General features: G+C 35.2%; 1 protein-coding gene and 1 long non-coding RNA gene across 5 annotated transcripts; one reads left to right on the top strand and one right to left on the bottom strand.

Moving 5' to 3' along the window:
• The first annotated feature begins 8,618 nt into the window (after positions 1–8,618).
• Positions 8,619–15,542, top strand: LOC126703644 (ankyrin repeat protein SKIP35-like). Of its 3 annotated transcripts, none has more exons than XM_050402673.1 (4): positions 8,619–8,732; positions 9,007–10,355; positions 12,734–13,166; positions 14,556–15,542. In XM_050402673.1, exons 2-4 carry the CDS (start codon positions 9,745–9,747, stop codon positions 15,360–15,362), a joined length of 1,851 nt encoding a protein of 616 aa, XP_050258630.1. In that variant the 5' UTR covers positions 8,619–8,732; positions 9,007–9,744; the 3' UTR covers positions 15,363–15,542. The 3 variants fall into 3 exon arrangements, with proteins under 3 accessions (XP_050258630.1, XP_050258629.1, XP_050258628.1); XM_050402672.1 differs by lacking the exon at positions 8,619–8,732 and having other exon boundaries at positions 8,767–9,177; positions 9,700–10,355; XM_050402671.1 differs by lacking the exon at positions 8,619–8,732 and having other exon boundaries at positions 8,767–10,355.
• A 2,810-nt stretch (positions 15,543–18,352) lies between these two features.
• On the bottom strand, positions 18,353–20,516 carry LOC126702118 (uncharacterized). 2 transcript variants are annotated; one of them, XR_007647655.1, is made up of 3 exons: positions 20,250–20,516; positions 19,905–20,106; positions 18,353–19,394 (listed from the first exon to the last, which is right to left on the bottom strand). It is a non-coding gene; the product is annotated as an uncharacterized LOC126702118 (long non-coding RNA). The 2 variants fall into 2 exon arrangements; XR_007647654.1 differs by lacking the exon at positions 20,250–20,516 and having other exon boundaries at positions 19,905–20,243.
• Between the last annotated feature and the right edge of the window lie 4,598 nt (positions 20,517–25,114).

A 25,114-nucleotide genomic window follows, 5' to 3' on the forward strand; every position in this document is an offset into this window, starting at 1 on the left:
GTTTGTTGATTGAGGAAAAGCTTTTTATATGTATTATTATTATGGGTTATGGGTCATGGGTATATGGGATGTTTTACTTTTGACACCGAGCCACTGCTACTTAATTTTAATTCATCATCAGGATCTTGATTATTATGCTTATCTTTTTTTTTTTTTTTTTTTTTTAGGGAGTAGGGACACACATTTTTACTATTAATGGCTTCTTAAACATCTTTACCTACCCGATTTTTCCTTCCCTTTTCCTCTTTTTTTACTGCTTTATTATGCTCATGACTTTCCATTGACTGGACTCTGCCCCAATGGCCCATAAATGTATGAACAATTAAACCCACACATTTTTGTTTGGAATCCAACATGTACTTCAATCTATATGCCAACAAGCCCAACGACCCCTTCCAAATAATACAAATCTAATAATAACTCAAATTATGCTCTTTTTTTGTTTCAATCTAAAACATTTATGCCTTTGATGAAAATAACTCAAATGATGTTTGAAAAAAAAAATCAAGTCTCAATGAGTCAATGGAAATACCCAAAAAAAAAAAAAAAGTTAGTTTGAAGTTCTATATGGTATATGGAAAAAGAATACAAGAATTCATTTGAAAAGCCTTAGTTTTTACTTGTTTAGTAATGAACCATGGAGGGTGTGTTGTTTTAGGTCTAAATTGATTAGGGAATGTGAAATCATTAGAAATATGGGCATGTTAAGTACCTTTTAAAAATAATATATACAGTGAAGCTCAAATATATGGACAAAGCTTGTATATGCTCTTTTCTTTAGCAAGACAAGATACAAGAGTTGTGGTTTGGAAGGCATAAATGGGATTTTGGCAACCTTTCTTGGGCCTCATGATTAGTATTATAAATACGTTTGAAATGCTTACAAGCCTATAAGAGATATACAGTGCATAGACTGAGTTATCCAAATGGTCTCACTAACCTACTAAATAAAAATATATTTGTCATCAATCTATACTCAAAATATTATAAATGGGTTTGGAGAAATTCTAAAACCCATAAGTCCATGAATAACCCATTATATAGCAGCCAAAAATCAAGTATAAATTTTCTTATATTTTATGGGCATGAGGTTGTTCCTAGTAAACCAAAAATCCTCATAAAATGCCACATTGATCTTAATTGTTGATTATATTCTTGATATGTCATATTTAAAAGATCTAGAGGCTATCATTTCACATAGAGAAACAAGCCAACCCATAACAGACCAACCAAATTATCTTATTCAACGTAAATCCATATTAATTTAATATCCTTAAAAGCCCATTACCACATTTAGTTGCTTCCATAACCTACTATCCAACACCTAGAAACAAACTAACCCATTTTCACACGTTATCTCTCTTAACTTTGGGGGCATAAAAGAGTACAAGAGCAAAGGAAAAAGGGGAGCAGAAAGCACATTTTGTAAAGAACGCTAACACACAAAACAATTTGGTGTGTATTGGCTTGCTTGTGTTTTCTCCCTCGTGCATTACAAATGTGAAATGTGATAGGGGACTAAGATTTGTTTGTAGTAGTTGTAACTTGTAAGTCATACTTGCTAGTGTGAACATTCGCCATAATTTATTGCATGTGCTTTGCATTAGTTTTGGAAAAGAGATACAAATCGATTATCTTTATCTTTATAGACATGTGTAGATAAGATATGTTACTATCCCTTTCAATTTGACTACCCTTTTTTATTACTAGATGTCCTTATATGACATTGCTAAATACTTTTATTGTCTTGGATTTTCTGCTAATATACTTTACTTAGGTTGTGATGAATATAGGGTTGTTAATGAATTAAGTCGTTCATAAACAACTTGGTTTGGTTTAATAAAAAGTTTGTTCATGTTTTTTTGTTTATAGATTGTTGATGCCCATTTTTGCAAATTTGTACCCAAAAACCCATGAAAAAGAAAGCTCAATAAGAAGCAAGACTCAAAAGCTCATACAGAGGAAAGCCTAATGAAAAGTAAGGCCCAAAGGCCCACCAAGAAGACCAAAGAGCAAGAAAGGTTCAAAAGAAAGAAATGCAAGGGAAAGCGATCTGCAATTGAGTACAAATCTGCAGCAGAACACAGATTTACCACAAAATATAGTTCTTCAGCGAAATGGCTTTGGTAGATCAAGGCCAATTGCACCTAAGACCTTTTTGATCCAATCAATATTATTTGGCCCACAAAGGCCCAAATCCTTTTGTATAAAAGAATATGTGTGAAAACTAATATAAAGAAACACGATGAAAAGAAACAAGGAACAACATGAAGTATCAGCAGCAGGAATTGCATGAAAGAAATAAAATCCAAACCAAAGGAAATGACAAACATAGTAGGAAATGCATGAAGAAAAAAGACAGAGACACACAAAAGAACGAAACAATACTATTTTGCTATAGCAAAAACAACACAGGAACGAAAGAAGACAAAAATTGAAGATAGTGGAGTAAGCACACAAGGGGCAGAGTACCACCAACTTGTACCCAACCAATACAAGGGAGATGGCCCCATGATCAAGGGCATTCAGAGGGTGTGGTTTGGTAGTAGGGGGAAAACAGCTCTATATTTGGTTTCTAGTCGTGACTTCTTTTGAAAAGATACCCTACTAAGATGGTATCTTACCCAAAAGAGGTCGTAGATGGCTGGGACCATCTAATGCATGCCATAGAGGTAGGTGGTGAGGTAGCCTAATCCTTATTCATTTGAACCTAGAGGTAAAAGTATACAGTAAAAACAAACAAAATGGAATTTTGTCATGAAATGAGTAGTGGTGCAGCAAACGTATTCTGAGCAGAGGTAGTGGTCAGGCAACCAACAGGTTGGTGGGCAGTCTTGAAGGAATGCCCACACCAAGCCAAAAACAGTTGGTAAAGCCTTAGGGGTAAAAATGAGAAATTCTATTGAATCAGTTCACTATCAAAGAAAGAGGTAGCCATAGATGAAAAGGGAGGCACTTAGAAGGGGAGGCAACCAGAGAAAGGGACCTAAGAAAAGGAAAGATCCAAGGGGGAACAACCCACGACAAGAGAGCATTAAGAAACTAAAAGCAAAAAAAAAAAAAAAAAAAAAAAAAAAAAAAAAAAGTGGTAAAAAAAATGGATAAAACATGGCAGGAATAGGGGCATGCGTCAATAGACTATATTTTCCCTCCCTCTTAGCAAACTCACTCTTTGGAATCCCAAAAGTAGTGACAAGTAGCCACTTAGGCCCATTCTCCAAAATACACAACTTTGATAGCAAAAACTTATGACAAGGTTGTTCAAGTTGGGGTTTGGGTTTCCTTCTTGGTTTACATATTCTATGGGAAGATTCAATACTTGATCTCGATCTCAAATATATTTGATTTCACTCGTTAGAACTTATATCTGCTGTAGCACGTTTTTATCACGTTCACTGCATCAATTGTCCTGCTAGGATTTGTTTATATGCAGGAATTAGAAAAATATTTATGTAGTAAAAGTTGAAGAGTAGTCATTCACATTGCAGAAAAGTGCAGAAAACTTTTGTTGAGGTCCAAAATATCACAATATTGTATCAAAACCCAAAACAATACAAAAAGATTGAAATCTAAGAGCCATTTGGGCTTTCAAGGAAAGGGCAAGGCCCAAATTCATTAAAAGTCAATATGAAGGGGCCCAAGCCCATGAATGGGCAAACTTTGGGCCTTATAAAAAAAGAAAAAAGAAGCTCAGCCCAGTCCTTAAGGGAGAAAATCGTTGGGGAACCAGAGAGAAAAACTGAACCAGGATACTTGGGGATTTCCAAAAGCCTGGGATCATCGGGATATGCAGCAAAGCCAGGTTGGGATTGAGATAGCTCAAGGGAAGCATGCCCAAGAACACAAAGAACGAAAGCAAATGTGTCCCATCAACCACCTAATGATGCAGAAAAGGGGTAGAAGACTTGGAAATCAGCAACTCATGAAAAAGGGTCTGGTACCTCGGGGAACCTAGGGAAGTGGGCCATGAAAGAAGGTGGTTGGGCATCTTTCAGCCAGATAGAAGGGAATCTGCCCTTTTAGAGAAAATGACAGAAGGTAAAAAAGCCAAAAAAGTGGGTATGAAAAGTAGTGTTTAGAAGTTTTAGGAAAAGAAAAATTAGAAGTCAGCCCTTTAGGACCTCCTAGAACAAGAAAGTCAGCTAGACGCTTTTGGAGAAGGAACCTTAAAAGAGGAAAATAGTGAGAAAATAAGGAAGGGACCAGCCACCAATGTTATTGACATAACATTAGTTTTGGTACCCAAGACAACAAATAGAGGGAAACAGTGGTACACCAAAAATCCTAAGATGGCACTATAAAAGGAGGGGGAGCCAACAATGAAAATCATTCATGAATAGTGAATGAGAGGGAAAAGATTCTTTAGAAAACTCCTTTAGAATTCAAAAAGAAAGAAGAAAGGGAAAACACTGTTCGGGATCCTGAAATAGTCACTAAAGAATACACTTAGATTCAAAGGGATTCAAACTTCACAAGTCTTGGAAGCCTAAAGAGCTATCCAAGTTTGTGATTTTTGAACTTATTTGAACCTTTGTAACATATCCTAGTGCAATGAGAGCATAACGTATCAAAAACTTAAGAAAATAATAAAGCATTTCTTATTATCCTAAGGATCCCTAATGTTTTAATCTATTTTTTCTTTTACTTATATCATTCTTTACTGTTTCTTACTGTGCAATACGTATGTACCTTCTATGTGTTAGTATGTATATATTGTAGGACCCACATTTTGTGCACAGCTTGGTTCAAAATCAACTCAACTTAGATACGGTGAACCAAACCCAATCCCTTTAACTTAAGCACTAGGCCCAGGATTCTTGCTTCTACTTGGGCCTGTGTGCTGTCTAAAAAAAAAAAAAAAGAACCCACAACTTTATTGCGTAGCTTTTAATGCACAGCAAAAAGCTTTACTGCGCAACGGAAGGTTTTACTGCATAGCAGAAAACTTTACTACACAACAGAAGGTTTTACTGCACAACATAAAGTTTTACTGCATAGCAGAAAAGTCAGTCCTATGGCAGAAACTGGAGAAAAGTTCCTTCTGCGGCAGAAATAGAGGATAAGCCCACTCTGCAGCGTAAAAGAACCCTCAACATAAATGAGCCAAGGCCAAGCCTAAAAATCTAGGCTTGTTTAATAAACAAGTTGAGCCCAAACACCACAAAAAAAGTTTATGAACAAATTTGTGAACAATAAGGCTCAATGAAAAACATGTTGAGCTTAGACTAATTTATGGGCTTGGTAATAAGTTTGATATGATCTTAAAAAATAAAGTAATATCTTACTAAGCCTTTAATTAATTGGGAGTTGGAACCACATGTTTAATGTTTAAACCAAATAAGCTTGATATTATGCTTAATATGGGCTTGACAATGTACTTGTATTAGATCTTGAACTCAAAATATTTATATCGAACTTGAGTTTGAGGTTGATGTTAAGTTCAAGCTCAATTTGACTAATGAATTAAGCCAAGCCAAGTCAAGTTCAAGCTTTTTGACTATCTAACAAGCTCAAGCTCAAACATAGTTTGTAGACTTAATTCAAGCTCAAACCGAGCTTGAACATTTAATATTCGACAAAGCTTGGCTTGTTTACAACCCTAGACAAATCTATTCATTTAATATTGCTAAATATATTTGTTTGGCTTGCAAACAATAGCCTAATTTATTTCATCGTATCATCATCTATATTTTATTGCCTAAGGAAGGTAAAACACAATAGTTTTTGCCATTGGATGACCAATTGGTGTGAGTATCAGAATTTGATTGCCCCAAAGAACTTAAGTCTAATTGTTAATTTATCAAAATATGGAGCATGTCATGACAATAAAAATGGTCCCAACATTTGGGAAATGATCTCCTCCTATTACATTGAATTATTTTTAAGGGTAAATTCCACAAACCACCCCTGAGGTTTGTGATAATATCCAACTAAGTCCAGAACATTTTAAAACCTACCAATTTCATCCTAAAAAGACAATTTTGTCCCTAAAGACATTTTAATCCCTAACCCCGTTAACTCACCCCCCATCCCTTTCTCTAACTCACTAACTACATCGTCTCTTCTGTTTCTCAGTAAACAAACAACAAAAATGCTTGAATGAAACCAACAATCAAAACTTTCTTTGAATGAGGAGGAAAACACAACAAATTTAAACCCAAACCACAGAACATGCAATCAAGAATCAAGAACTGTGACAAAAAATCAGCCTCTCAACTCAAAATCCTAATCTAAAACCAAAACCAATCAATCAAAACATCCTCTTAAGAAAACCCCAAATTCATAAGCCTCAACAAGAAAATTTTTTTGCTCCTCCCTGTGGCTTTGTGACCGTCCACCACCAACCACCCCCACAGAAAACCCACCACCGCTAATCAAAACCTAACCATCCCTAACCTACACCACGGCACCGCCACAAACACCACGAGAGAGAAAACCCAAACCCTTCAATGTTGATCCACACCAAAACCCACGAATCACCACTTACCCACACCACGGCGCCGCTGCAAAGACCACGAGAGAGAGAGAAGGGAAAGACTCCAACGCCGATCCACACCAAAATCCACACGTCATCTAGGGCCCTCTGGCTTATAGATCGAAGAGTGGGTTTGGGGTTTTGAGGGAATGAGAATCAGATAGGGAAGAGAGTGATTTTCAGTGAGTGGGTTTGGGGTATGGGGTTTTGTGGTGGTGTTGGCTGAGGTTCACCATGGAGGCTCTACTTCATTTAGATCAGTGAGATCAAAGAGGGAAGAGAGTGATTTTTAGTGAGGAGAGTTGATGGTTGAGGAGGCTTAGACTTAGGCTGATCGAAGATAGAGTCATGGAGGCTCGGCCATGGTTGGTTTTTGGCTTCTGGAGAAAGCTCCAGATCGGAAAGACAGAGAAGGGAGAGCTCGGCGTGGGTGAGATGAAGAAAAGAAAAAAAAAATTTGTTTAACAAAATGGTGCACAGACGGTGTTAGTGACCTTTAGGGACAAAATAGTCTTTATGGATCAAATTGGTCAATTTTGAAATGTCTTGGACTTAGTTGGTATTAACCCAAACCTCAGGAGTGGTTTGTGGAATTTACCCTATTTTAATTATTAGTCGGATGTGTGATACTTACATTTTTATTTGTTTTTTTAATACTAAAATGTCTTACATCCAGTATTACTATTTTTGTGTGTATTCTAATAAGTATTATTATTTACTAAAAAAAAAGAATGTTTATCCCACATTGGTTGTGTGTATCTAGTACCTGTTGTTTATAATTTCAATCTACAACTACAAACGTTAAACTGTTTTGTAGTTTTATTTTGATTATGTAATATATTGTAAACCCAATTTAAAATTATTATTATTTTCATATTTATTCTAATAAGTATTACTATTTACTTAAAAAAAAAAAAAAATCTTGTTTTAGTTGAAATTCGAATCTCAAATACCGGGGACCACCAAGGCACCAAAAGTACCATGACCACTGGGCCAACAACACCAAAAGTTTAATTGGAATAAACAAAATTGGCCCATTTGGCAACATAGATGGCCCATATGCCATGTCTGTGCTCATATTCATCCAAGAAAGAAATCATAAAAAAAGCTAATGCCTTTCGACACTCTAAATTAATTAGTATTATTATAATTTTTTTTTTCATTTTGTTTCTCAATAAAATTTTGAAGGCAGCAGAAACATTTCACTATCACTAAAACCGCCAAAAATATTCTTCCACTCTCTGCCATTTGTCATTTGGTCTTGGTAACATAGAAGAAGCATCATGAAGGGGGCAACTACGTCTTTTTAACTTTGTGAAACATAATTTTTGTTGTCCCCATATGAAAAATAGCGAGGAGGAGGTGCCTATATCATTAAGCAATAAATGAAAGAAGGAAAGGTGCCAAAGGAAACAAGAAAACAAAAACAAAAGAAGAGTGATGAAAGAAAGAGAGAGAGAGAGAAAGAGAGAGAGCATGGAAGGTGTGTAAACTGTTAAGAAAGAGAATATGTATAATGATTGTAGTGGAGGGTTTGTTTGCATGTGTGGGTCCCATTCTCTCTCCCAATTGATCAAACTCCCTTTTGTGGTGACTCTCATTTTCATGAGGTTGCCACTAGCCTGCCACTCCTCTCATTTTTGGTTTAACCAAACTTTACACTACAAATTAGAAAAAAATCCTTAGGTGTATACAGTGTATAGAGAAATAGTACTCTCTCTTTTGATTTTTATGACAAACCTTATTATTAATGTGAAAAGAAGAAATACCATTTTTCATTGTGAATATCTAAGAATTACTTATAAAATACTAACCCTTTTCTCAAATCTAAAAATCATCTCTCATTCACTATCTTTCATTTTTCTTTCACTAAAATAGTTATATGGTAAAACTCATAAAAACACTAATTTTCATACCATATTTTATAATTTATTTACTTATACAATTGTAAATAGTCAATAAAAAATAATACCATAGATCCATATACTCGGTAAAGGCATAAAAATACCCATTACTCAAAAAATACCCATTAAAATATCTAAATTTATTGAAAATTTAATGTAAGAGAGATCTTTTTTATTTTTTATATTTTTTATATACCAGAAAACCTGTGGGTTAGTTCTTTTTTTTTTTTTTTTTTGGATAGAACTGTGGGTTAGTTCTAAAATAAACAAATATAATAAATAATCTCAAAAGCCATCAGAGGCAGAGGGTTTTTGATTCCCCGTTTCTCTCTCTCTCTCTCTCACACTTTCAGGTTTGCTGTCTATTCATTCATTTCTTTTGCTTTCTCTCTCTTCTCATAAAATCTTTTACTATTTATGTATTCATTTCGTTTTTCCTATTTTGGCCTTTGAATTTTTTTATTTTTATTTTTATTTTTTGTTATTTCTCTTTCCTTAATCTTCTCGCCTTATATCAAACAGAGTCTTATTGTTTCTGGTCTGTTTGTTTTGTTCAATTGGTTACATGTTTAACTAATTATATGTTAATGTTTGTGTCTGTCAACTGAAATGTTTTTGGTGTTATAGGGTTGGTTCTGGATCTCTCTCAATTCCTAAGGATTTTGTATTGAAATTGAAATTGAAGTTGAAGTTGAAGGAGGAGGAGAAAAGAAAAAAAAAAGGGGATTGTTTGTTAGGGTTTTCTGGAACTGTGGGTCCTGATGTCCATGCCTTCTTTGTCTGATGGTACTATTGAAGGTTAGATTTGCACTTCTTTCATGGGTCTGTTTCTTTTGATCCATTTGATGCTTATCTATCACTGATTTTGGATTGGATTGGATTGGATTGGATTGGATTGTCTCTCAACAACAAGAACAAGAACAAGAACAAGATATACATATCTATCAATCTCTTTTGGTTTACAAATTTCACTTTTTCTTTTTTTGCCATTTCGTGTAAGTGGGCTATTGTTTCTTAATTTCACTGGGTTCTGGGTCATTTTCAATTTTGGGTTTTTTTTGGCCAATTGGGGACTTTGCTTATCATTCTGTTTATTTGGAGCTAATTGTAGCTGGGTTTGAAGAAGAGAGAGAGAGAGAGCGTAATTGGGGAAATTTTTTGGTTTTCAGTTTTGTGATGAACCCATTTGGGGTTGGTTTGATGGAGTTGGAATTCTGAGGGAATTTTTTTTCTTTCTCTTGCAGTCTAGTTGTTTCAGGATTTTCCTTTATGATTACTGCTATTGGGAGAGTTGATTAGGATTTTTTTTTAATTGATCAGGAAGGGTAGAGAGAATTGTGTTGAAGGTAAAGCCTGGAAGAGGAGATGGTATCTGTAGTGGGGAGTCCGGAGAATAATTCTGAGGACCCTATGTTTGTGGCAATGGAAACCGAAGTGAATGAAATTGATTGTCCTAGGAATGAAATTCAGGATTTTACGTTGGAGCAAGGTGAGGGAAGTAGTGTTGTATTCAGTAGAGAAGGACCCCTTGTGAAGAAAGACTCGAGATTGTCCACTGGTTGTTGTTGCAGTGTCAAAAACCTCAAATCTCGGGCGTTTGCAACAGATTCTGAGGATCGAAAGAATGAGAAATTTGGGGATGAGAAGAAGCTCAGTAGACAAGATAGGATCGAGCTGGGTCGGTTGTTTCAGACTGCAGTAAGTTCTCATGATTGGGAGCTTGCAGATAAGTTGATCGAGTTGGCAGATCCTCAAACTCTTAATGATGCCTTGTGCATGACATTGGACTCGATCTGGTTCCTCAGCACACATCAAGAGCTTCAAGGGATAACAGGATTGATTAAAAATATCATTACAAATGGTGCTTATGACTTCACAAGAGCTGCACTTAGGACTTCATTTCTTGCTTCGTGCGTCTCTGCATGCCAAAGTCGAACAATGAGTCTTGCAGATACAGTCACTGTTATGGCCCAAAGGTAAGTGTCTAAGCGTAATATTCTTATACTGTTGATGAGACAAAAGTTGTGTAATTTACCAACCATTTGAAATGATTTAGAAGTGTTTTACCAAAAAAATCACCCTGTTGTTACTTCTACATTGAATGACTACTAGTCTGTTAGTGTTGAAGACCATTGTGCTTTAATTTGGTTTCATATTCTATTTTATCTGATGTAATCTGATTTTAACTTATTATAAAAAAAGGATGTTCTGAGTATTACCTTTTAACTCATTTTGTATTTGATACTTGTTGTCCCTTCTCAGTAGTCTTATTTGTACAAATGGAAGGATTCTTTAGTTTTTTGTAAAACCAGAGCAAGCAATACCTCAGTCATTTGATATATTTCAATCTCTTGAATATTTTGAGGAAATTTTTTTAGTGAATTTTTTGTCTCGTTTGTTTTGAATGCATTTAAAAGTTAGGAAATTAGAGTATATTAGTAGATTCAACAGTTTTTTCTTTTCAAGTCAATAACTAGATTTCATTAAACTTAAGAAGGGAGTACATCCATCTGTAAATAATGGCCTACAAAGGGTGGGGTCTTCTCTACCCAACCTAACTCAGAATCCACATTGTGAGAAAATTTCGTAAGGGTGTGCGCAACGTGGTTTCCTTCTTGCCTGACATGGTCGACCATGCTTGTGCGAAAATACCCATCTTCTCCACTTTGTAGAGCACGTTACCTGTCTTGGAAATAATGGGCTCTTTTTGTTTCAGTGCCGCTAAGAGTGAGCTGGCATCACCTTCAAGCATAACATCTCTAATACCAATTTCCAGCGCAAACTCCACCGCTCTGTGAACTGCCAAAGCTTCAGCCTCCTCCCCATCCAACACTGGTGGTCCCTTCGGCCTTCGCACTCAAAGGCCCACAACTTACCCTGCTCATCTCTTGTAGCCTTCCCACGCCTGACCGTTTCTGACACGCGAAGACAGCGCCATCAAAGGAAACTTTATAGTGGCCCCACCTCTGGTGGTGATCAACAAGAAGGTTGAGTCACTTGCTCCCCATGCTTCTTCCTACAGCAGTCCTGGTATTCCATAATATAAGCCACTGCCTTATTTGCTAGCTTAGTGGGGTCTTGAATTTGCCCTTCTTGGATAAAGCCACTTCTATTATGCCAAACCAACCATACATGCATGAAGACATTTTCCAATATTGAGTGGTCCAAGCAATCCAACGGGTCCCAAACCAGCTCTTTGAAGGAAGCATACCCCCTAGCCATTTTCTGCATTTTTGCTTTGCTTGCCATCCATATGGCCCTTTCAGCTGGACACCGCCACAGTGTATAGACAGCCATCTCCATCTCCTGTTTGCACAGGTCACAAGTTGTGTCTTGGATCATCTTCCGTTTTGCCAGGTTATCCTTGGATGAGAGAATGTTGCTTCATGCCCTTTACCCAAAAATTTTAACCTTGTTTGGGACATTTAAACTCCACAGATTCTTCCATATAATCAGATCCCCACTACCAGATGAGTTCTTAGCGTCATTCTTCTCTCCTAGCATTTGTCGTACTACATGGTTTGCACTTTTGACTGAGTAACCCTGTCCTTGTGTGCATTCAAAAGAGTTTACCGTCTTAATGGAATTGTGAGGATAGTATCAGCATATTCAGATCTAAATAATTGCTTCACCAATGCTACATTCCACCACCATGTCTCTGGGAGTCGAAGGTTACATACTCTCCTCACTATGCCACTAGTAGGTGGGAATAAAGCCTTAATAGTTGATGACCTAGGCAGCTTCTTATCTCTCACAATATTAATGTTAGGTCCATCACCCACTTGCCATATGCTTCCTTCTTGTAGAACAGGTCTAGCTGCAAGAATACTCTGCCACGCGTAAGACATGTTGCCACTCTCATGTGCTTCCATAAAAGAACAGTGTGTGTAGTATCTTTGGCTTCGAACATCTGCTTAACAGTAGTTTTCCATATAATTTGTGAATTGACCTTTTTTGTTAACCAAAAGGAAAATCAATATTGAGAATCCTTGAATTACAACTTTGAGTAAAATTCCACCTCAGATTGGTGTAAGTTGGCATTTATTATACCAAAGCTATTATCTATTTCCAACTTTTGAGAAGGGGTTAATATACTTTATGCAAACATATGTGCTGACAACCTTGCCATGATCTTTACTGATTAGCAGCACCTCTGTTACTCTTTGTTAAAAGATTTGGTCAGCGAGAGGACCTGGACTTTAGTAAGTTTTTTGCTATGCAACAGAATAGTCCCACTCCTTTCGTTCTATAGTTCAAGAGACAGATAATGGTCACTGGTTGTGCTGATTTTCTTGCAGATATGTATAGCATGCCATTGACATGTCATAATGTTTCATATTTTGTTTTCAATCAGGTTGCATGAGCGTCTTCAGGAGTGTAATGGAGATGAGGTCTTGAAGGCAGAAGCTGGTGCCAAGGTTCAAAAGTTCACTGAATGGGCTCTGAAATGTATAGGCTTCCATTCTCGTTGCCAGGGTAATAAGGATAGAGTGAGCCACAGCTCAGCCGTTGAGATCCAACTCCAGTTATCTGCATTCAAGATTTTCTTAGATCTTGCTGGCAATCATCTTACAGGGAAGGATTTCACTGAGGCTTTTGATGCAGCTTGCTTTCCTCTTACTCTTTTCTCTAGCTCATTTGACCCTGGTTGGGCATCTGGGATATCAGCAACTGCAATCCAAGGATTGCTGGGTATGTTGGTTGAGGGGGGTGCAGACAATGTCAATCAGTGTTTCCTTGAAGCCTCTCGTTTTGGTAGTACAGAACTAGTGCGCATTTTATTGCAGGTATTGCTAATGTCATGTTTATTTTTCATGATGATATGTAGTTTTCTTTCAGTCTTTAGCTGGTTTTTTTTTTTTTTTTTTGGTGTTTTTTGTTTTTGGGGGGGGGGTGGGGGGGGGGGGGGGGAGTATTTTGTTAGGTTCAACTCATCAGTTTCTGTGTGAATATGACTTCACTTTGTTCTTTATATGCATGAGTGTGTAGTTATAAACATCTTTAGATACTTCCTTTCTTGAGAATTAAGTGTTCAAATTCAAGATTTCCTGATTTGGCTTCAGTCTCTACAAGTTGAAAATCCTCTATTAGTGATGATCTTTCTGCATGGAGGGTAAGGTCAAATCTAAAGTCAGAGTTAAAAAAAACTATTAATAAGGTTGGGTTAAGGAAAGCCATGGGAGGAAAATATTGGAAGTCATTCTGCAATAACACAAATTATAAGAAACTATCAGCAAGGATGGGTTAAGGAAAGATATGGGAGGAACATGTTGGAAGTCATTATGCAATAACACCCAACCTGTCAACTGCAATACCTATTTGGTAGCATTTCAACCCTCGTTATACAGTGTCAAGATGGACATGATTACCTCAAATGGAGAGCTGTAGATGGACTTGACTTTTTATAGTGAAACCATAGATAACCATGAGAAAGATAAGATATCTCACATTTTGTGCAGATGAAGCCTTTTGTTGATTACCAGGAATGTAAAAGCAGTGACAAATCAAAAAGTACAGTGGCCTCTTGAGCTTCTTATGGATTTACATTATCCTGCCCTGCTTTTTATAAAAGATATGGCTCTGCTTTCCAGTTGTGAAGGGTTTATTGGATTGTGTAGGCTATCCAAGATGTGTTTTTATAGCTATTGTATTAGATCTTGTCATCCCTATTACTAAACGAAACTATTAAGTGCAGACTGAGTTCATTAACATTACAATATGTAGTGCTGAGTTTAAGACTGTTACTGTGGCAGCACTTGGCTTGTGTTCTCTATTTTCTAATCTTTACTTTGATTATTGAATTAAGAATCATGTTATCTCCTCCATCTAGCTTGTGATTCACAATCTTAAAAATGCCCTTTTAATTAAAAATGTTTTTGTACAAGACCCTTATTATTTATTTCTTGGAAGCAATACCTGTCTCAGGTATTGAATGGTGTCCTTGACCTTTTTTTATTTACTTGAACAGGATATTTTTTATATACCTGTGTCCATGACCACACATACACATACTGAGAAAAGCTTTGATCATGGAATTTACCCTTCAATACTTCAAATCCACTAAATTATGTATCATTTATGTATGTTTTCTCTATATGTTCTGTTTGTGATATAATAGTTCGCTTGTCTGACATAGTTCTCATTTTTGTTTGTCAATCTGGGATATTTATCTGTAGATTGCTCAAAGAAACAGCTTGGATGTTGATGTTGACCTCGCTTTGGGATTTGCTTCCCACTACTGCAAGATTGGCACAATGGAATGCCTGGTGGAAGAGGGTAATGCCATTGCTTTTTTGGGCCCTTTGATGAGAGCTGCCGAGAGAGGTTGTATGCAGGTTGTTGAGTGGTTTGTGAAAAGGGGTTGCCGGGACATGGAGCTATGTCTTGCCCTCACAGCTGCCACATCAAGCAGCCAAGTAGATATTGCTGCCTACCTTCTCCCACATGTTCCTCAACACGTCCTTGCAGCACTCAGCATTGAGATTCTCAAGGCTGCTGGCGAAAGAAGCGGAGGGTCCCTTGATGGTGTAGCATTTCTCCTCCGTTCTGACTTCTTAGGTGATCCAGCAGCTACTTATTCTGTCGCGGACAGTATTGCTAGGTCTGATGATGAGGCTGTAGCCCCCGAGTTAAGATCTTTTCTTCGAGAGCATTGGTCGGAGTCGGCTTTCTTTGATGGACTTAGGCAAGGACAAGAACATTACATGAACATTGTAAGGATTTTGAAGTGGGGTGGATCTCCTATTTGCTTAAGAGATCTTCCAGGGCCTCTGAGATTGGCAATTGCTTACCTGCCATTGTATAGAGAATGTATTAAGGCAGGTGGGTGTTTGTTATCCCAAAGGCTAAGAGGTCAACTTGTTGAAGCAGTGAGTAGGCTTGGAGGTGGGGTCTTAGAAGAGGTGAACCAAGGCAGAGAACTCCTGGCTGTTTTGGAGCATCATCTTCCTCCATTTTTGGTTCATACCTCCAGCATTGCCTAGCAAGCTTTTGCCCTCTTTATCTTTTGGATTTTTGCTTCCTCCTCTTTTTTTTTTTTTTTTTTTTGGGTCACCAACCTATATGTGCCATAGATAATAATAATATAACATTTTAGCTGGGGATCAGGCGATGAAGCTATCGAAGTTTGTCAAATTTTCCTTCCATCATTTGTGGTTGGCTCATATTATAGGTCTCCCTGCACATTTTCTATATAGCACCTACCATCTTTATATCGATAGTGCAAGTTGTTCTATCGTGTAAGACAAAGTGTGCAACTACTATCAAATGGGTTGAAATATGATGGGTGTGTGTGTATATTGGCTAGTATAGACTTCCTGTGCCCTCCCTCACCCCTCTTGTTTTCAATTCCTCCAATCTTTCATTTTGTTTGTCATCTCTACTGTCCGATTTCTGCAACTTAAAAATTTTGAAATCATCCGAGGGAGTGGAAAAAGAAAAATTATCTTATGAGATGGGATAATAATATTGGCATTCAACTACAACATGTACACTCCACATGCCAAATGTGAGAGGGACATTGTATGAGCATGTTTCACAAGATACTCTCTCTCAAGGAGAAACTTTGGGATAATAATATTGGCATTCAACTACAACATGTACACTCCACATGCCAAATGTGAGAGGGACATTATATGAGCATGTTTCACAAGATACCCTCTCTCAAGGAGAAACTTTTGTCTCATGAGATACTTTTTCTCAAGGTGAAACTTATATTTTACAAAATAAAGATTTATCACATGGCCGGAGGGTACCTTTGTTTAGAGGCAGATGTTGAAATTTTTATGAGGTGTCTTACAAATGAATCCAACACCTAAAAACGTAGAGACTATACAAAAGAAAAGAAGAAAATGATTTTTCACATGGGTATTTGACCGTAGCAGATGGGAGATCTATGAAATTGTAGTTAACTGGACCCATTCGTTTGGTAGTTGCTACGAAACTTGCACTATATATTATTAGCTTTTTCAGAAATATATATATTTTTATGATTGGGAAAGACAGATTACCTCCCAGCTATTAAATGAGTTTATCCTAATGAAAAAAAGAAAGGCTTTTGGCGTGCCTTACCTTTCCTGAAAAGGAGACCAGTCCTCCACCATTATGATATGAGGTTAGAATTACCCTTTAACTTTCAGTCAACACAACAATGCATGCAATGCAACTGACCCAAATTACATTTTGGGTATATAGGAATATCTGTGTCATGTGGAATATGATTCTTATGCGTCATACTATGATGTCACTTTTAGCATATTCATGACCGACCCATGTGGCCCTAACCATTTGGTACCTCTCCCCTGTAAAAGCAAAAATAGGTGTTAGGGAGATTAATTAGAGTAGAGGTTACCAATTCCCTAATCAACTAAAGCATTTGTTCTCATGAAAAATGTTATCCCTGTTGAACTTAATTAAAGTTATTCTTATGCTTCTTTGAGATAACTTATAATTGAGGACTAAAATAGTTGTATGATTGTATCTTTAAAAGTTTTATCAAAAAAAGAAAAAAAGAAAAAAAGATTGTATCTTTAAAAATAATAAATTAAAAAAAATAAGTCCTCCAAAACTATTGACATTCCTATGGAAGTGTCTATCATAGAATCTCTTTCTCATCTCAACCTATCATTTTTCAACATATTCCTCAGAATAACCAATCATGCCTTTATTGTGGAATTGTAGATGGATTGTTAGAAATTTTTATTATGTATTGTAAATCTCCACTGTAATAGTAATGGAAGATACAAATTAGACATATTTGGCAATTGTAGGACTGTAAACAAGCTGAACTTTGTCGAGTATTAAATGTTTAAGCTCGACTCAACAATAAATATAAAATTTTCAAGCTTGCCTTAAACTTGAACCAAGCTTACAAACTATTTGTGAGCTTGAGCTTGTCAAATAATTTAAAAGCTTGAGCTTGACTTGGCTCGGTTTGAGCTTTTGAGTTTGTGATACAATACAAGTACATTATCAATCCTATTTAATTTAGACATGTGAACCCAACACCCAATTAATTAAAGGATTAGTAAGATATTAGTTTATTTTTCAAGCTCATATCAATCTTACTGTCAAGCTCAAAAGCCAACCCAAGCTTGGTTTTTTTTTTTTTTTTTTTTTTTTTTTTTTTTTTTTTTTAAAGCCATATTGTTCATGAGCATATTCATAATTTTTTTTTTTTTTTGCTTGGGTTCAACTCTTTTATTAAATGAGACTAAAATTAAAGATTCAAGTTTGGTTCGTTTATAAACAAAATATGAACAAACTTTTTATCAAGCAAATACAAGCTGTTTATGAATAACTCGGTTCATTTCCAGCTCGTGAATCGTGACGAGAAGCCAACTTTTGTGTAAGGCATTCCATCAATAAAAAAATGGTTTACTTGATCTGTACTTTTTAAGTGTGTGTGGAGAATTTCTCTTTTAAGTTTGTTTGTTTGTTTTTTTTTTTTTTTTTTTTTTTGCTGGGTAATTGTTTATTCGGGGGATCGAACCTCCAAGCTTGAGGTTACTTGAGGAACCGGGTACCACTTGGGCGACTAGGCCCGGTGGTAATTTCTCTTTTAAGTTAATAGTATAATTCTCCTCTTTATGCATAAACAGTAAGTTGAGACAAAAGACTTTTAGGTAGGAACGACTCATAGGAGCCAAATAGTCTACCGAACTGCGGATACAACTTGTTTAGCCACATAATAATTAGGCCAAATGGTACTTATCAACCAAAAAAAAAAAAAAACAAAAAATTAGGCCAAGTTGTTCCTCGCAAGTGAATGAACATGAACAAAAATCAATACAACCGTGTGTATCATAAGTCCACAATCTCTTTGGGGTAAATTCTCACAAAAACAACCGTTTCAATAAAGCATCCATGATGGAAAGATACCTTGAAATTGAAGCAATATCAACCAGAAAAAAAAAAAAAAAAAACGTAATGATATTCAGAGAAGGGGATGTTGTGTTGGAAAGAAAACAATGAATAAGAAATGAAAGAACCGTTTATCTTTTTCTTTTGAACATTAAGAGAATTACAAAATTTGTAAGAAGAAAGAGGTGCGATGTGCATGTTTATAACAGCATTTACACATAAGTATAAGTTATATCCCTCACATTAGAAGGCATGAAAGCTAAAACCATCAGCACTGCTAGAATCCCAATAGGAAGCAGCAGCAACATGAAAGGTGGTGGAGGCAATGGTGGAAGTATCAAAGGAAGGATCAGCAAAGACACTGTTAGGCAAACTAGTAAAAGCAATGACTCCAAGCTGAAATAATTTGCCGGCAACAATCTTCTGCTGCTTCCTTTACCGTGTGAAAGAGTGCGTTGGAATTCAATATTCTTTCCTTGATGATGATTTTGATGATATTCTACTTTCTTTCCTTCAACCAGAGGAGTAGCAGAAACCTTTCTTGTTCTCACATCCATAATGCTGCAACTTGTAGAATGATCTTGCAAATAAATCAAACCTTTCGACAATCTTCGATTCACCACAGGAAGTTCAAAATTCATTTAAAAGTCACCAAACCGCCCCAATTCCCAGCACCCCAGATCAGATTGAACCAATGCAGATTGCAATTTGTTGAGATTTGCTACGGTTTCAATTTAGTGACACCTCTCTCGGGCAATGTCCAAACTTCAAGAACCTCAAAACTCAAAAACACGCAAAACTAGTTATTGTGCTGGTGCACACGTGCAATAGGAAATATTTTTAGCTTCAATATATATGCAAATCTAATCTAAGAACTCACAGAATCTGCTGAGATTGTAATCCTTCCACTTCAACAACACAATGTAGTTTGTTTTCCTTTTATAGATACTAATGCTGCTTTGATTCCAAGTTCAAGACTTACAAGCTTCACTAACTAAAAATGCAAATTGGACCTCAACTTCAAACTGTCTTAAGAAAAAGCTGTTGCAATCATCTTCAAATTCTAATTAATACCACAAGTATCTGTCTGTACCACAAGAATTACAACTTCACTTCAATGCACAAACCATGAGACGTCGTCCCCAATTAGCCAGCTGGGTTAAGGAAAAATCATGGAAAAAAGAAAAAAATTCAATCAGTCACAAGAAATTTCAATTAATTCCACCAAAGAAAGAGTCAAATAAAGCTACGAACGCATACAGGTTTAGACTTTAGAGCACAATATTGAAAAACAAAGAAATTATATAGATTCAAAGTTATTGATCTCAAATTATAAACACAATATGCATAGACAATCAAATCAAGAAGCCACAAACGCCATATACATACTACAAAGATTCAAACTTCTGAACTCATATTAGAACCAAAAGAGGAAGCTTTGATTAAAGAAAATTCGATTTTATAGAAACTAAAAGAAGGGTTTCTCCAAGATTTGGATTTGACCGACTCCCATGTAAGCCTTAGGACAATTAAGGCAAAAAGGAATAAGAAGAAAACCCAGAAATGAAATTTAGCTTTTGGTGAGGGGATGACAAACAAACTAGCAAGAGATCAAGCAAGGTCAGAATTCATAGGAAGCCCAAAAGAGAAGCATAGGTTGACACCTGTGATGTTGAAAGAGCTGGTGAAACCTTTGATGTTGTTTTTGTTGCTGGTGGTGGTGGTAGTGGTGGTGATGGTAAGAAAATTTCCAAATTAGACAACAAGATAGAGAAGCCCCCCTGTCCACTTTTTGCATCTCAGCCCCTAAATTTCAACCCCCCTCCCAAACTCTTCCTCTCAGAGATCTCTTATATATTCAAAAGCCTAGAGCAAAAAGACTGTAAATTTATCATTATCTAGCATAACATATAAATAAATTTTAAAAAAGGAGAATTGGGTTTGATGCTATCTTTGAAATGGAGATGCAAGTTATAAGGAACAATGAGGATGGTGAGAGAGAATTGTACCTCCTTTTGAAAAAAGATGAATTTTGATGAGTCTTGGGTTGTTACACTGTATTTGAATAATTATCATTACTATTGTTATTATTAAGCAGAGAGAGAGAGAGAGTAGAGGTTGGGTTGGGTTCAGTGAATTCCAAATTCAAGTGGGGTTGCTGACATGCAAGTTGCTGGTTTTGGAAACTGAGGGCAGTGTGTCTCCCAAGGTTCTTCACCCCTAGACTTCTTTTCTCTCTCTTAAAATTATCTCTCTCTAGAAATTGTGTGTACCTCTAGAAAAGCCTAACACCAGCATCAACTTTATTATGCTTGTCATTCACATTAAAGGGGCCCAAACCAAAGTTTTTATTCAAATATGAAATCATTCCATTCAATGTCACCACATCATTTTTGCAATGGGTCCATATTGTTTCCCACCTTGTTTTCGAATAACTTCATGTCCCCTGTCAACCTTGACTTCATGCATCAATTTTATTACTTTTTTTTAAACCATTTATTTTTGCCCAAAACACTCTCTAGAGTTTGAGGTTCAAAGTCTCTATCTCATCCATTTAAGGTCTCAATGCGTATTTACTACTCCATTTAGGTTTGTTTAGATACTATTTATTTTGCTGAAAACTAAAAATTTATTGTTGAAAGTATTGTAACAAAATAATTTATAAGTTAGCTGATTTTTTGGACTGAAAGTCCTATAATTTCAACTAAATAGTAACGTGAATAGTACAAAATAATTCTTCTGCATTTTCCATTTTTTTGTGGGATTCGTACACAGTAAAATGGGACCTAAGTAATTTTTAGCCAAACACGCAAAACGTGGACACAAAACGCTATCCAAACACTCACTTAGACTTCAAATTTCTTTTGGAGAATTTGGCTTCATCTATTAACATAATAATAATTCTATTTACTATGCATTGAAATGAAATTTCTAGGCATTACTTGGTTGTACTAAATTTTGAATCCTTGAAGAATGTAATTATTATAATTAAAAGGCTTACCATATTTGAAAATGTTCTATATAATGTTTTTAATAATTTTAGAAGGAAATCAGTGGATGTTCAATGTCTTTAATAATTTAACATGGTCCAGCTACTTGAGTTGAACCATAGTAGTGGTCCAAGCAGTTTGTATTGTCCTTTGGTTTGGTATTCAAAACTTGTATCTATTGATTGATGGTTGTGCAACGTTTGTTCTATAGTTGTTAGTTAGGCAAATAGACATTGTCTTCTGGTTTTGGTGTTTGGACTTTGGACCTATAATTTGCTGCTTTTATTGGGTTGCCTTATTTGTCGAAAATGTGTAAAAATTAGCTAGTTCTTGTATTCATTAGGTGATTTATTTTCTAAAACTTGAATGAAAATTAGGTTTGAAAATAGCAAAACTTGGCTTTAAAAAGCAAGTAACTTTTGGATCTACACAAATTAGGTGCAAAAGGTTAAAAACTCACAAAACGTGTGCAACCAAACTAAAGTCAAATATGTTGTTGTAGAACTAATTTACATCACAATGCACTTTATTAATTGCTTATTTATTAAAAAATACTTCGTTACTAATTTATATGTTTAATTTTTTTTGCCAAACAAGCTAGAGGTTATTCATGTACTATTTAATTAACTTTTTTTTATCATTATATAGTAAAATTATTTACTCCCTTCATAAATTTATAAATTTTTTAATTTTTAATTTTTAATTTTTTTTTTATGAATGGATATTTTGTATTATCAATAAATTATAAATAATAATTTAATATCATATAAGCTTATTTACAAACTTACAAAATCAAATCTCAAGTCTATATAAGTATTTTTTTTAAACCAATTATACAAATAAAAATATAATATTATATATATATGGTTTAATCAAGCCTTATTCATAATTTTTTTTAAAAAAAGTTTAATCAAGCCTTATATTCACAAGTTTTTTCACAAAAATAGTATTATGTTTAAACTTAGCTTGATTAATAGTAGAGCTTAAGTTTAAGCTCAAACTTGACTTGTTTGCTAAACAAACAAACATAAACACGATTTTTTCCCAAAGTTAGCTTTTAGTTGTTCACAAACAATTTAGTTCATTTATAGACTCAGCTCTTTTTGAACTTGTGACTTATGAGCACTAATAAATATTTGTTTTGTTTTCTTTTGTGAGTAAAGCTTAATTATTCTATTAAAAAAAAAAAAGTGGAATTTCACGTGAAAACCAGATAAACCCAAAGTTTAACGTTAAAAAGTGTCAGTTTTCTACAATTGCGTTTAAAGAATTCCATGCGATAGACTTCCAAAAAAAAAAAAAAAAAACTCTTGAAGATCTTGATCTTTCAGGTTACAGAGAAAATGCAATAATTAAAAAAAAAAAAAAAAGCAATTAAGGAAAGGGTGGTCAAGGGGCTATTGTCTCCGTTAATTCCAAGGACATCTATTTTTAGAAGCAAAGCATCTTTTTGTTTTAAAAAGTCGGCATAAACTGATAAAAAAAAAAAAAAAGTCGGCATTAAAAGATAAGCATATTGTATTTGCATTTGTCTATTAATTTTTTTTTTCTTTTCAAACAAAATCATAGGCTGACTGAATTATTATTTTTTTTCGCTGGAAAAATGAGAAGTAAAACAACGTTAATGCAAGACATCTTAGATTGATGGGATGAAATATATAATTCAAATTCTACTTTTTTGAGAGGGAAATAAATAAAGAAATAACGCCTAGTGGTAGTGGTGGTTCTTTAAAAAAAAACACCTACCGTGCACAAATAAATTTATATATACAGCACAAAAACAATAAGTTTTAGGGGCTCAACAATTTTACTGAAATTGATGCATAATAGAAATAATATAAATTGTGGATCCAATAAAAATAATATTATTTTAATTATAACAAATCATATCAATAATTATGAAATATATTGTATCCGACGTTACTTTAAAAAGGAAAAAAAAAAAAAAAATAGAATAGATTATGTGACAGGGCACAAGCAGATCCGTACCATAGGCCATAGGCATGTGTGAAGTGGACCTCTGAGTGCAGTACATTGCATCTTCTTGTGGTATGCAAATGCAACTTTGTAATTCCATCCTCCTCCTCGTACATACACAATTCCTATTATAATCCTTGAAATTCAAACTATGTACACTGCACTTTCAATGCTCCATATTCCATCCACACGACTGGTCTTCACCTTAATATGAAATTCATGAGACTGTACCAGACAGTAGTCGGTAGTCAGGGAAATAAAATTCAGCATTTTGACAGGTTCGTGAATCAAAAAATGTGGATAGATCAGGTTCATTCTTCTGCCAACAATTGTTCCAACATGTTGACAAGAAGATTTCAAGACACAACACAAGTTGATGTTGTGGGCTGAGATTTTGAGGATTTCTTAATTATACTAAGTTTTGAAGAAAGAAAGAAATGCCAAAAATAAGAAGGACCCTTCGAAGATACATTTGTCTCATTACTCATTTAAATGGAATGATTATTGGAGCTAAATAATTACTATAACATTAACCTAACCCCCCATCGCCTAGAATAGCTAGTAATACCTTGTATTATAGTATTTCTAAAGACAGCTTGATCTTTGGCTTTTGGCATATAAATAAAATAGAATTACTTTTGTCCTATAATATCACACATGATATCAAATTTGGCATAGGTTTTGGAACCACTCCTCTTCCAGTTCCAATTACACGACACCTCTCCCACTAGCCACTATATTCCACAACCCTCAATATATTTTGTCAGAAAAAAATGGATATCCATTGACTGCTTCCAAAAGGTGCAGTCTCAAATTAAGGAGTGTTTAGAAAAGTGCAGCTTGGCTGCTAGGTATGGGTCAACTATACACCAATTGAAAAAAAACTAGTATTTCCTAATAATGCCAATGTTCACCACCCTTGTTGCGATATAAATCACCCAACACTCGGTGTGTGTTTTAATTAGCTTACTTTTATTAATTTATTCTAATCATTTTATTTATTGTATAAAACTACAGTTATTTTTTTTTTTTAATGAAAAAAAGGGTTGATGGTGCGATTTTGGTCCATTTTTATCATTGTAGAGTACTATGCAGTTTGACCATAACCATAACTAATCGCGCCTCAATTTTGCAATCACATGTGTAGTATATCAATTTTGAGCTAGGAAATTTTTCAAAATTTTGGGCTGAATTGACTCAACCCAATGCTGGCTTTTCCTTTGTTTTGGGCCAAATTTTAAAATGTTGGAATGATTTTATATATTTATTTTGGACTGATTAATAACGCAACAAGTTTTTAGGTATGAAATGACTCATCTTTTATGATAGTATATATATGTGTGTGCGCGCACGTGCATGCTTGTAATGTGGTGCAGTTTTATATCGTTTTCTTAACATAGAATCGCACACCGCATTGCACTATGCAGTGCAATTACTTTATTTTAAGGGCAGTTTTTGTTAGCTTAAGTGTGGTTGTACAATTTGAGCAGTTTGGTAAACAACCCAATATAACTAATCTATGTTTTATGAGTTATCAACTCTTGGCACCAAAAGAAGTAATCAATTCCGCCTGCATTACTAATTTTTGTATTGATTAGAATAACTTGGTGTATTCTAAGTCATGAAAGGCTTCTAACCTTTAACTTCAACGAGTCCCGAGTTACAAGTTAGAACAAGCAACTCATTCACATTGGATACCCAACAAGAAGCATGGAAATTTCAATTTACCACATATTTTGTTCCTGTTTTCTAGATTCGGCTCCTCGGTATTAATAATAATCAATCTTGACCATACGAGAAATATTCAGTGGTTGAAAAATCTTACTATATTAGATTATGTCAAAAAAAAAAAAAATTTTGTTGCAATATTTGATTTAATTTTCTTTTAATGAATCCAAATTACCCTA

This window comes from Quercus robur, chromosome 10 (genome assembly GCF_932294415.1).
Source record: "Quercus robur chromosome 10, dhQueRobu3.1, whole genome shotgun sequence".
NCBI lineage: Eukaryota > Viridiplantae > Streptophyta > Magnoliopsida > Fagales > Fagaceae > Quercus > Quercus robur.